General features: G+C 45.5%; 2 protein-coding genes across 2 annotated transcripts; one reads left to right on the top strand and one right to left on the bottom strand.

Moving 5' to 3' along the window:
• Positions 1–4,441: 4,441 nt before the first annotated feature.
• Positions 4,442–7,531, top strand: LOC109780423 (uncharacterized). The gene is made up of 9 exons (XM_020339009.4): positions 4,442–4,671; positions 4,775–4,978; positions 5,109–5,244; positions 5,867–5,937; positions 6,064–6,112; positions 6,252–6,328; positions 6,412–6,497; positions 6,906–7,002; positions 7,108–7,531. The coding sequence occupies exons 1-9, from the start codon at positions 4,548–4,550 to the stop codon at positions 7,212–7,214; spliced, it is 951 nt and encodes a 316-aa protein (XP_020194598.1). The 5' UTR covers positions 4,442–4,547; the 3' UTR covers positions 7,215–7,531.
• A 125-nt stretch (positions 7,532–7,656) lies between these two features.
• Positions 7,657–12,123, bottom strand: LOC109780422 (cationic amino acid transporter 2, vacuolar). The gene is made up of 13 exons (XM_020339008.4): positions 11,739–12,123; positions 10,686–10,887; positions 10,503–10,587; positions 10,274–10,414; positions 10,060–10,178; positions 9,890–9,986; positions 9,610–9,782; positions 9,288–9,513; positions 8,900–9,152; positions 8,672–8,780; positions 8,462–8,574; positions 8,294–8,369; positions 7,657–8,164 (listed from the first exon to the last, which is right to left on the bottom strand). The coding sequence occupies exons 1-13, from the start codon at positions 11,881–11,883 to the stop codon at positions 8,002–8,004; spliced, it is 1,902 nt and encodes a 633-aa protein (XP_020194597.1). The 5' UTR covers positions 11,884–12,123; the 3' UTR covers positions 7,657–8,001.
• Positions 12,124–13,664: the final 1,541 nt, after the last annotated feature.

The raw sequence follows: 13,664 nt of genomic DNA, 5'->3' as shown, positions 1-13,664 counted from the left end.
CCACTGTTACCGTTACTTCCATACTACTTTGCTACTAAATACTTTGCTGCAGATATTAAGTCTTTCAGGTGTGGTTGAATTGACAACTCAACTGCTAATACTTGAGAATATTCTTTGGCTCCCCTTGTGTCGAATCAATAAATTTGGGTTGAATACTCTACCCACGAAAACTGTTGCGATCCCCTACACTTGTGGGTTATCAGAGGCTAATCCACATGATGGTTATAGGACCACTTTTCCATTTTGCGAAAAGAGGGTAATCTTTGTCTTTGGCATCTGGTTCAGTGGCGGGGGGTGGTGGCTTGGACATCTGAAAGAACATGCGGTGCCCCCATGTTTGGTTTTGGTAATTGATGACAATCTCTATGGACTAATGGTTGCCTTGAGTTATATTTGAAGGATTTGTCCATAGGCATTTCTTGAAGTCCATGTGTTGGTTTCAAGGAGTTTATGTGGTGACCAAGGTGTTATTAAGGAATTATCCAAAGATTGGTCATGTGAGAGTTGAGCTTATTGCAAGCATGTCTTGAAGAAGAAGATTGTGTGATCATTCATGTTTACCTTCAAGACATCATCCAAATGAAGAGAGTTGGAAAGAGTCAAGGTTGATCAAGACTAAGTCAAGAGTGAATCAAGTTGATCAACACACAAAGCGCACAAGATGTACCGAGGGATCAAGCGATCCCATGGTATGGTAAGCATTGTCAATTACGCTTTGTGTACTAACCCATGGTCTTCGTGAAAGTTCTTTGTGGGGTTAGGTTGCGGTGTGCGAGTTCAAGTGAAGCGGGCAATTTCAAGTAAAGCACCACGAAGAGATCAAATGCTTGAAGCCATTGTGGTGACAATGGACATGAGAAGATGTGCGGAAGGGTGGCTCACCCATAGTGGAGTATGGGGGAGCAATCAACTAGTCTTCATCGAGCCAACGCAATCAAGAAAGGTGGTCCATCTTGAGGGAGTCAAGATCGTCATCATCTAGCTCAAGTGGACCATGTGCAAGGCAAAGGTTTGCTCTCGATAGGTTTTCTATTTTACCTGTCTCGTGATGGTAGTTGGGAGACCGGGTTATAGGATCGATTGCCGTACTATCAAGGGGGGGCCTCTCGATGAGTAGCTTGATCGTATCGTTCATAGAGAGCTCAAACCATTGCATCCTTGCATCATCTTTATTGGTTCTTGTTTGGTTCTTCTCTTTGTGAGTTTTGGAGCTTATGGTCATCTTGATGACAAGCTCGAGTTCATCGAAAACGGAGTTCACTCGCATCTTCTATGATGTTTTCGATGTTGGAGGTTATGCCGGTTCTTCTCGGTTGGATGTTTCACTCCTCTATTTGTTGGCATACCTCCCCTGCCTCTTCTTACTATAACCACTCGCTGTTTTGATGCTACTCGTCGTCTTGTATCCAACAAGCTTGAGTTTGCTCAATTCGGAGCTCATATGAAGAAGTTTTGGCAGTTCTGTTTTTCTCCCTGCGGTAGTACCGCGGTGGCAGCGGTAGTACCGCTTGTAGCGTCAAGCAGTAGTACCGCTCCAGTACCGCTCTACTACCGCCTCGATTTTGGGTCTGCTCTTTTCGTGTCGGGTTCAGCGGTAGTCGTGCGACAGTAAGGCACGGTAGTTCCGCCTATAAGCGGTAGTACCGCTCCGGTCAAGCGGTAGTACCGCTACTGCACTACTGCCACCGTTCTCTGCTCTGTCCTGCCTCCTTTTGTCCCGTGTTCTGCTCCTCCAGCGGTAGTACCGCTGGGGTGAGCGGTAGTACCGCTTATCGGCGGTACTACCGCCCCAAGGTTCTTGTTTTGTTGCTCCTTTTCTCTGCTTCTTCCGCCCGAGCGGTAGTACCGCTCGTGTGCGGGCTGAGCACTTAACGGTTGGATTTTCCCCCTCCTATAAAAGGGGGTCTTCTTCCCCAATGAACCTTATCCTTTTAGCTCGTGTTCTTCCCCCATTGTTGACCTTCTTCGAGCTTGCTAACTCTCAATCCCTCCATGGATTCTTGCTAGTTTTTGAGGGAAAAGAGAGAGGAGATCTAGATCCACATTTCCACCAATCACTTTCTCCTCTATGTGAGGGGAACCCATTGGATCTAGATCTTGGAGTTCTTGGTGTTCTCCTTCTTGTTCTTCCTCTCATTTTCCTCCCTAGCATTAGTTGCTTCGGTGGGATTTGAGAGAGAAGGACTTGGGCACTCCGTGTTCCCTTGCCATTACATTTGGTGCATCGGTTTGAGTTCTCCACGGTGATACGTGGAAGTTACAAGTTGAGAAGCTTATTACTCTTGGGTGCTTGGTACCCTTGAGCTTGTTCCTCTTGGGTGCTTGGGCGCCCTAGACGGTTGGTGGTGTTCGGAGCTCAATCATTGTGGTGTAAAGCTCCGGGCAAGCGTCGGGGTCTCCAATTAGGTTGTGGAGATCGCCCCGAGCAATTTGACGGGTACCGGTGACCGCCCCCAAGGGTTGCCAAAGTGTACGGGTTCGGTGACCGCCCCCAAGGGTTGCCATTTGTACGGGTTCGGTGACCGCCCTCAAGGGTCCCTTAGTGGAATCACGGCATCTTGCATTGTGCGAGGGCGTGAGGAGATTACGGTGGCCCTAGTGGCTTCTTGGGGAGCATTGTGCCTCCACACCGCTCCAAACGGAGATTAGCATCCGCAAGGGTGTGAACTTCGGGATACATCGTCGTCTCCGCGTTCCTCGGTTATCTCTTACCCGAGCTCTTTACTTATGCACTTTACTTTGTGATAGCCATATTGTTTCTTGTTATATATCTTGCTATCACCTAGTAGTTTATCTTGCTTAGCATAAGTTGTTGGTGCACATAGGTGAGCCTAGTTGTTGTAGGTTTTGTGCTTGACAAATTAACCGCTAGGTTTATTCTGCATTTGTTCAAGCCTCAACCGTAATTATTTTAAATCGCCTATTCACCCCCCCCCCTCTAGGCGACATCCACGATCTTTCAACATCCAATGGTGAGGCGGTACTTGACGGCCCGGAATGGTTTCTTGTTCAATTTAGGGCCTCTTTGTGAAAAAATCAAGCACTTTTTTTAGTTGTATCTTTTGTCTTGAACTAGATAATTGCATGTATGTTGGAGCGGAGGCATAAATATTATAGTAGTTTAGTTCATGATTTACCTGTCTATATTAATATGATTGTGTAAAAAAATTATTTGGTAAACAGGTAAACACTCATTTGCTTACCAATTATCTTGTCTTAAATTGGGGGCCAGGTGAGGTCCCTGATGTTTGTAAGAAATGGATAATACCCGCACGTGTTGCAGAATTGTTTCCTACATATTTTGATGAAGTTGAAACATAAATATTTGATTGTTATATAGTTATATAAATTCAAAAATATTTATGAAATATAAGTGTAATAGCTTTCACATCCATGGTTGCATGTTGCGGTGTGCCTTTTTCTGTGTATGGTAGCATGTTGATGTGGCCCCTTTCACATGCATCAATGGATGTTGACGTGGCATAGCTCCACGTTATCATGTCCATCACATCTTGTGCCTAAAAAAAAAAATGCTAATCATAATTCCAATTTGAGATTTTATGCAGAGACGGCTACAAACCAGCATTCACGGCCTAGATTAACACATGATGAAAACCTAAGATAAATGAAAAAGATGCCCACCAAACTAACCTAGGATTCTAAATTTCTAACATCTCGACAAGAAGACTTGAAATATATCCACAACATCTGGAGCATTAGCGGACACGATTGATCTCTCTAAAAAAAGGTCAACCGAACCCACTCCCTCATTCAAAAATGTCTTCAGGCTTTTTGATGGTGTTATCCACTGCACTGGAGGCCTAAAGAAAAACAATTAAATATGTGAATAATATAACTATCTACCGTGGTGAAAAATAATGTGGACTGCGTTGTACCTTCTTTACTATGTCAAGCATACCATGATTACCAATCAAATGCGATCTTATATGGCCATCTTGTTAAAGTTCGGTTCAGTGATTAAAATCCTCCTTCTCTCGGGGTGAAGGCATTAACTTCTATGGACACATGTATCTCTTAGGAGCCGATAGAGTAAACTAGACCCAACAATGCTTTGAGGTTCGTACCGTCCAGGAATCAAATGCAGTCCAGACAACCAAACATGACAAATTTACGCCGGACCCTAGTTGGGCTGTATGCAGCTTAACAAACAGGCCCATATGAGGGATATCTTGGGCACCCATTGGGCAGTGAGGTGATGCATTGATATCTCTGTGAGCAAGAATCGTCATGCCCGGGACAATTCCATGCAATGCTTTTGACCATGTAATTTGCTAAAAATAAAATGTTTGCCATTTTTTTTTGAGAAAATAAGTATTTTTATGTTGAAACGGATGAGACAGAAATTAGACAGGCCTATATAGTGTTGGGCCTTGCATTCGGGACAGGCCGTGAATCCCTCGGCGAGCCCACCCATTTCATTTCCCGGCCGTCCGCACTGAAAATTCGAACTCGCCACAGAAAGTGAGGAATCGTCCCCAATTCCCCCTCCTGCCGCCCCCCAACTCCGGCGACCCGCCGCCGCCGCGATGCAGCGCGGCATGGACGCGTCGATCTCGGCGCTGTGCGGCTCCCTCTCCGAGGTGCTCACCCACGCCGACGACTCCTCCCGCGCGCTCTCCGACGCCCTCTCCCGCCGCGCCATCCCCCTCGGTACCGCATCTGACCTCGCCGCCCTCCCCCGCTAGGGTTTCGCCAGCCAGCGCTTTTCCTTCCTTCCTGCTCACGGATGACGTGTGCGCGTGTTCCCTCGCAGAGTCGGCGACGAACGCGTTCCTGCAGGGGCTGGACCGGCGGGTGGAGGCGGCGGGCGCCGACCTGGCGCGCCTCGAGTCCATGGCCTTCGGCACCGTGTCCGTCGAGGAGCTCCTCGGCCACTTCCGCGAGGTGCACAACATCGTCTCCCGCCACGCCGACGCCATCGAGTCCCGCCTCGTCTTCTTCGGCTACGTCGCCCCCGGTGAGTCCCATCCCGCGTGTACCCACCCACTTCAGGCAGGAACCCACTGGTGATGTCACTTTTGAAGCTCTGCCCCTGCAGTGTTCGTATATTTTGGCTGAGGGTCATGGGGTTTCTCTTGTTGGTGCAGAGGTGGAGGACGAGGTGGAAGAGGAGGAGGAAGGTGCAGACTTGGGGGACCTTGATGTCCCCGGGAATGGGCTCTTGGGAGGGTCAAGCTCGGTCCTCAGGTCTGCCCGGAAGCACTTCGACGACGACGATGAACTGTATCCTTCCATTACTAAGGCATTTTCAGAGAAATGCACTTTTGATTGTGTTGGGTGTGATCTATGACCGGGCACATAACAATTCGAGATGCATAGGCTCTAAATACGAGATATCATCTTGCGCCTAGTTGGCTAGCTGTAAGGGTTTACAATTGCAGCATCGTGAGTGAAGTCAGAATTTGAAGATTTATACGCATTAGGAGTTGAACCATACTTATTCTGCCCCTGTTATTAGCTGTTAACCTTTACTACTAATTTTTCCTGCTAAATGTGTAATTCTCCCTAATATCATGCTGTCATACCATCATTTGGGACCAGCAAACATTGGAGGTTATGATTGGTTGGGTTGTTGGGGATTCGTTATACTGGATAAGCTTAACAATTTGAATGCACCAGTCTGAACCTTGATCTTTAATTAATAATGGGCTTCTGTTTTTTTGGAAATATAGTAGGCAATCCTTCTTTATTTAGAGGGTGTTAGCTTGGTGTAGGTCGGGTACAGATTACTCTGATACCAGGAGATCCGTTGTACTTCATTGCACTATTCAGCATCAAATCATTCTTTTGTGTTTCTGTGTGATTGAGATACAGAGTATTGAGTTCTTTCTTGACTGCATGTAAGATTTGAGGATTCCATGTCACTAAAGAATTTTGGGATTTCTGATGCTTGTCTGGCTACCCTGTCCTCTCAAGGTACGGAACACGAACACTTGCAATGCATCTTCCTAAATCAACTGTTTAGATGCATTATACATATTAGTATTTTTTACTGCAAGTCCTAAATCGAATAGAGATAATAATTTCTTTCGGATGTCGCAGATATTGATTTTTCTGCAAGCCCAAAGATGCCTGACAGAAAACTTGGAAGGTAACTCAACGAAATACAGACATATATATGAGATGTCTATTGCAATGTCCTTTTCAGGCTGTTCTTTTTTTTGTTGTTCTCCACAGTTCTTTACTTGTTTTGTCTTCATTGAAAATCACCTTGTGTTTATACCGTTCAGTGTTGATGATGACCAAAAGATCTTGGAGGAAGCTGAAGAACCCACACCTCCCCAAACTGAAACCTATGAGCAAGATGGTCAGCAGAGTGTATCTTTTATGTTTAGAAGATATATTAAATGCTTGCTTTTTATGACTGACATCTCTGTTGAATCTGTGAAGACAATGCTTTCCAAGGAATGATAAGGGCGTCGAAGGAGGAGTACGATAAACTTCCTCCTTACATGAAGACTCTTGCATCATGGGAGGTCTGACTTCTTTCTTAAAAAAACTAATCGGGAATGCTTCTCATAGTACTCTATGCACGTTGTCTATTTTGTAGTGGCAACAAGTTACAGCACAGTCCGTGTAATTCGGACATGTTACTGGAATTAATTACTACTCCCACCGTTCCAAATTACTTGATGGATGTATCTAGAACTAAAATACATCTAGATACATCCATACCTGCGACAAGTAATTCGGAACGGAGGGAGTAGAAGGGAGAAATCATGCAATATCTTTTCTTGCCTCTTGCCATAAACTCTTTAACGTCTTTTCTGTTTTGGCCTCTGCATTGCAGTGGTTTCATGACGATAGTAGTGTTATCTTAGTTATGCCACCTCAAAGCAATCTACTGCAATGCTTACCTTTTTTGCGGCCTCTCTTTTTATCAGGAATTGCATGACGCCGTTTCAAAACTAAATGCATACTTTGGTGGTGATAAGGCTCAGGGAAGTTTAAATCAGGATGATGTTGCATCAATCGGCTTGGGTATGTTATAATCTTATACTTGCCATTCCCTGCCCGCAGAAATGTGAAATGCTTTTACACTAGACAAATCCCATTGACGTTTCCTTTCACGCCCTTGTCGTGTAGGGCGCAAAGGAAGATCCTACTTGTTGATCCTTCTGCGGTTGAATCAACTGGCTATGGAGACGATTGATGGCTCAATCTTCTACAACCTACGCAAGAACGACTCCTAGATGATTTTTTCAGAGAACCTGGGGAAACAGAAGGGGATATACTGATACTGCCTCCATACTGTAATGCGTTTTGATGTAGTTAGTCTGGTGCATAACTTGTTCTCTCCTAAGGCATTGGCTTGGATTTGATTGCACTACTGTTTTTAGAATAGCTTGGTTTAATCTGGTGAAGAGCTTGGGTTTGATGGTTCTGGATATTCGGTCGTAATGTAGTTGATCTGGTGAAGAGCTTGGGTTTGATGGTTGCTGTATACTCAAACATGGAGCTGCACAAGTGTTCTTTAACTGAAATAAAGTGGAAACTGTACGATTACAAATGGTGGCTTATCTATCTGTGAAGTTTGCTCTTGCCGTTGCAATGGAGGTGCTGAATCACAATATCAGATATTGCATGGCAAACTGAAGAACTGACGATGATTCAGGATGGGTTCCTGCTGCAATGTCACCCCAAGATCTCTGAAGTTTTATAAACTCCCGTACACTTAAATGAATCACCCCTTGCAATATTGCACATATTGCAAGTCTTACACTTCTATGTGCACAAATTTACTATTTACATTCCTCCAACGAGCCACATATATATGATGATGCTATATCTACAAATTGCAATGTACACAGCTTCAGAATTTGTTGAATTCTTCAGATCCCATGCCCTGCCTTGCCATGCAGGATGCAGCAGCGACAGCGGGGGAATATCCCTCCTATCAGGGTGGTGCTCGAGGTTTCCGTGAGATGGATCCCGGATCATATATATGATCTCTCAAGGATGCTCTGCGACAGTATCTATCTAGGCCACAAACGCTGACGAAGAGGAAGAACCGTATATCTCGTTTGCCTGAGCCAGGGAGACGTACACGACATCCGTCAGCGAGCTGTGGGTCCGGCCGTAGAAAATGTACACGAAGACCCCCATCACCAGCCATACCCCGACCCGCATCCACGTGCCACCCCTGAAGAACATACACAGAGGTTGGCAATGTTCAGACACATACATACGCATCCTTCCATTCTGAATGTTTTGTTGGCGAAAGTAAACTTATCAGCGAGTGAGATAATTGTTTGAGCTTTGAGGTACTCACCCTAGATTTATGAGCAAGTATGTGTTTATGAGAATGCACATCACCGGCAGCAGCGGAACAAACGGGCAGATGAATCCTGCAGAGGGAGCGGCAGAAAGGAGCTGTGACATCAAGTTACCAGTAGTCTAGTACGGAGAGAAGCATGAAAATGCTGTGATGCAAGTGTACCTCCAGAGTGACCAAATGAGTGCCTTCCGTCGTCCTGGTCAATCCAGGAGAGCATTCCGAGACCAGCTAGGAGGAGCAGGCCACCAAACACGCAGAATAAGCACATCACCAGGCTGACGTGAAAGGTGAGGGATGCGTGTTAGACAGGTCAGTATTTCATTGCACAGGAAAGTTCATCGTGGGAACAAGATATGCCCGGTCCGTACTTACAATGGCAGGAACGTTACAGAAGCTGAAGCCGTCAGGATTAGCACCCCTACGCATACAGATGCTATGCTGCGAGCAGCGGTTTTCCGCCGGTTTAACTCATCCAATTTGTCTGATGGATTGACAGAGAAACCGGTTAGCCAGCTAGATAAGTAAAGGGTCTGATAAGTAAAATGCACATGCTCAGAAATGTAGACTAGACCAACTCGAAATGCAATTTCCTAGACTTACTTGCATATAGCTGCTTCTCAATAAGAGGGTCATTGATTGATTCTACTACGATCACATCCTTAATCTCAGACGTCCCCTGTTCATGGTTCCCATCTCCAAGAGGACTCCCCACCTTTTCCTCATCACATTCTTGGCTTAAGCGGAACGACGTTTGCAGAGAGGATGGCAGGGGTACCTCATCTGGAGGAACATATCTGAGGATCAAAATGGAGACGGCGACTATGGTGAACGCGAGGAGCGTGCCTACACTGACCTGCAACCAAACTTAACTCCTTTAGGTCCAATATTTAGTACTCATAAAAGTCTTAATCTTCATGAAATCTCATCTTGAGCCAAAATTCATCAAATTTCTCAAATGGAAACTATTTAAAGGTTCCTAGATCCTTACCATTCCTGCTAGTTGTGAAACATCCATGAAGAAAGCCAGAGAAGCCGCGCAGATGCCAGTTATGATTGTGCTCTTGACAGGAACTTGTGTCTTTTCGCTAACATCAGAGAAGAAGGATGGCAACAGCCCATCTCTCGCCATGGCCATCAATATCCTTGGCTGTGGCAGAAGTGATCCCATCAAGGTTGAGCAGAGAGCGAGAACGGCACCAGATGTTACAAGGTACCTAAAACAAGACAGTGCAGGAAAAAAAGGCCTCAGCAGGAAGCACACCAAGTGATGCCCGGCGAAATGGAAGAGGTGTCAAAGGGAGAGTCCTTACATTGCCCACTGCATCCCATGCCTCGCGAAGGCGGATGAAATAGGGGTATCTGGGTCCATAGCAAAGTATGGCACCAGACCGACAATAACAACTGAAACCAGCATGTACAAGGAACAGCAAATCGTCAATGACGTGGCTATTCCCAGCGGCAGATCCCGTTGTGGATTCCTCACCTGTTGGAATGGAAGTTTAGACAGAAGAGTTCTTAATAATGCCGCCGATCCAGTGGGTGCAAAGACGTGCCATGCATGTCAATTTGGGAAATGGAACCTGTCCTTACCTCCTCAGCGGTGCTCGCAACTGAATCAAAGCCTATGTAGGCAAAGAAAACTGTCGCTGATCCAGCAAGCATTCCATTCACCCCATATGGCAGAAATCTGTAGAGAAAAGTGGTTAAGCACACTACTTACAAAATAGAGAAAACTAAATAAAAAGTAGCTTTTACATTACCCGCCAGACACCTTGTAGCCGACCCATCCTGTTTGGAATCCAATGTAAGTGCCGGCTATAATAACAAATAGCATCACGCAGCAGTTCAGGACTGTCACAATTCCTTGCACGAATGTACTCTGTTTTACAAAGAAAAACAAGGAGTAAATATCATAGGCTATACTTCTCGAGGAAGTAGCACGAAAGGTGTTTCTGAAGTGTTGAAGCCTGTAACCTCTTTTATCCCGACGCATAACAGGGCAGTGACAAGGAAAACCAAGGCAGCAGCACAAGGATCAACAACAACATCTAACCATGGGAGCTCATGGCGTGCTAGAATCCATGGCAGACTATTTGGTCCTCCAAAAAATAACGCCTAAACGCATAGACAGGGTATGTTAGGAGAGATGGAAGGTGAAACTACTAACCAACATGCCACAGAAACAGGGAAAAAACCCACTTACTAGATTGGGTGATATGCCGCGGGCAACGGCTGATCCGCCAATTGTATACTCCAGTATGAGAGCCCAGCCGATCAACCATGCAACCCTAGGAGAACAAAATGTCAAAAGAAAGTGTGAGAACATCCGATCATTGGAATACGGCACTTCATGAACAATGTGCACTCCAGCATTTCAGCAAATTACCCTTCGCCAACGCAGATGTACGAGTAGTGATAGGCGCTTCCCGCGGAAGGGCAGCGGCTAGCAAGCTCCGCGTAACAGAAAGCGGAAAGCGCAGCCGCTATTCCGGCGATCAGAAACGAGAGCGTCAGTGCCGGGCCAGAGTGCTCCCGGGCAACCGTCCCCACGAGAACGTAGACTCCGGCTCCAACCGTCGAACCGACGCCTGAAAGATGACACAAAATAGATGTTCCATGAGCACTATTTTCATCATAACATAAAACACCGGGATCGGTGCAAGACAGAAAATAAACTCTGCACAAGTGTTAAGAACACTCTGCATTTCAGAAGCATGTAACCATTTCTACATCAAACAGAGTATGCATCATCAAGGTATGTAGCAAGATTTGGGGATTGGAATCCTGAGGGAGGACCCACCCAGCCACCCACCGTACCAACACTGACACGGCAACAACCAAACAAGCACAAGAGTAGTAGACACGGCACAAGCCTGAACTTCAGATAGTACTACATCTCAACCCTCCATGGAAGTAGTATTACAAATGGACGGAATCTGCATCTCATAGTCCATCTCCTGATCAAAACATTCCTATTGAGATCCCACACCGCGTGTAGTAATTGAATTCATCTCAAATCATGTGAAATAGTACTAGCTGTTCTTCAGTGGAAACTTCTGCGCTCTGGGCAACAACATTTATTACTACCAATTCTAGTGTGTGTTCGGTATTATACATAGACCTAACGGATTTTGGATTTGGCGGCCGTGTGGGCGAATGACGCGAGGGGAATCCAAAAGGTAAAAACTCTGCAGAAAATCACACCACAGAACCAACGATACGCCTATCGGAGCAGAGTAATTTTTTTCACTGTTACGAGCTGAAAGATCCAAAGATAACAATCCGCGGCGCGAAAGCTTGGCGCCTTGAGCCATGGAGGCGAACGATTAACCCGGAAGGCAGGTCAAAGCTGGCGCTTTCCGCATGTGACCCATTCCCCACAAAAAAAGATCATCCACGGGAAGTCCAAGGAGAGAAAAAGGCAATGATGAGCGCGCACCGATGGCGATGAGCTGCGTGATGGAGAGCTCCTTGGCGAGCTGCTGGCCGCCGGCGGCGCGGGCCCGGTCGGAGTCCACCTGCTTCCGCCGCAGGAGCACCCGGATCCCGCCGCCGCCGCCCGGCGCCGCCTCGTCGGCGCCCATCGCCGGCACGGAGGAGGAGCCCCGCTGCCGCCCCCGCGACGTGGAGGTGTAGCGCGGTCGGTGCGCCGGCCGCCTCCGGCCGCCCTGTCCCCCTTGCTTGAGCCGCGGGGATTCTTGGGAGGAGGAGGGAGAAGAGTGTGTTTACGGGCAGGATTAGCAGGGAGCAGAGGAGGCTTCTCGTTGGCTTTTATCGTGAGGCGTGCCGCTGTCTGAATCGTGAAAAAGATTAAAAAAAAATCTAGAAACTGTAGGAGCAGTAGTATATTCTATGTATACGTACACCCTCCGATTTTATTTACTCCGCATATTAGATTTAACTGAAGTCAAACTTTATAGAGTTTGACCAAATTTATAGAAAAAAATATAAATATTTATCATAACAAATCTACATCATGTGAAAGTACATTCAATAATAAATATAATAGTATTGATTTGTTATTATATATGTTAATATTTTTGTTTAAAACTTTGTCAAAGTTTACAAAGCTTGACTTTGACCAAAGCTAATATGCGGACTAAATAAAAATGGAGGGAGTACGTACGTGGCATGAAGCGTATGGAATAAAGTTTGCTCTGTTTAATATGCCAACATGAGTGTAATTTAATAACTCGAGACTATGAAGGGCTGAAGAGGTCATAGTCATAAAACCACATGCCGCCCCAAAGATAAATTCGGGCGGGTTTTATTGCAATGGCAGAGCGGCAGGTTTTATTGCATGGGGAAGAGAGGGCTGAAAATTCATAGACTTGCTTGAGCGATAAATTTTGGCGTGTTTTATTGCATCGAGTAGAATAATATAAATAGTTATAAATTGCACGTGCCCTTCATGGATGCTCTCAACAATAATTTAGATTTTTGAGAGAATATAAGCTTGGGAGGGACTAGGTAGGAGACTTAAAGAGTCTAACTTGCACTATTATATTAACACCGTGGAGGGGGCCGGAAATCGGGAGGAAATTGTTTTACACACATCTTCACCTTTCCTTATAACTTATGTTCCATCTCTGCACTTATCCCACATGAATCCACCCCTCTGTCAAGCAAAGGAATAGGCTTTATTATCACACCCCGACACATAATTCCCATTAAACACCAAATGGGGGATTTGGGAATGAAACGACACTTCCCATGAATAATCTCTATACAACTCTCTTCTCACTAAACTCTAATTCCTCTAACTAAAGGTTAACAATACATTATAAGGGACGTGGAAACCGAACATTACGGTAAACAATATTAGAATCGCTGCTTATGAAGGTTAGTTCACAATGGTGAAATAATTAATCTTTTTTTTTGCAAACTGAACATGTATTATATTCACTGCTGAACCGTGTAAATGGCATGGAATACAAATTTTGATGTGTTTAATACGCCAACAATGAGTTGAATTTTCCCTCAAAGAAACATGAGTAGCAAGGGTTGAAGAATCATAACCACACGCTTGACGGCCTTCCTCCATACTTCATCACCTATATGATAAATTCCATAAAAGAAAATTGTACAAAATATAGAGTACCACTGGATACCCGAGCTGCGAACTCGACGTATCAAAGAGCATCTGTATCAACCAAGCAGACGCGGGAGATGAGAGAAATCGACTAGCACCAGCGATAAGGAACGTGGAAACAAAACATCATGGTCTAAAAGCCTTAGCATCATGTTATTCATGCAGCTGGCCTGTGGGCTATCTGGAAAACTCGCAATGACATGGTTTTCAAGTCTATTGTTTGGTCTGGGATGAAGGCTATGCAGCGAAAAACTACATCGAATCTATCTCTGT

Source organism: Aegilops tauschii, chromosome 5 (assembly GCF_002575655.3).
Source record: "Aegilops tauschii subsp. strangulata cultivar AL8/78 chromosome 5, Aet v6.0, whole genome shotgun sequence".
Classification (NCBI taxonomy): Eukaryota; Viridiplantae; Streptophyta; class Magnoliopsida; order Poales; family Poaceae; genus Aegilops; species Aegilops tauschii.
The sequence above is the reverse complement of the archived record's forward strand: the minus strand, read 5'-3'. Positions and strand labels throughout refer to the sequence as shown.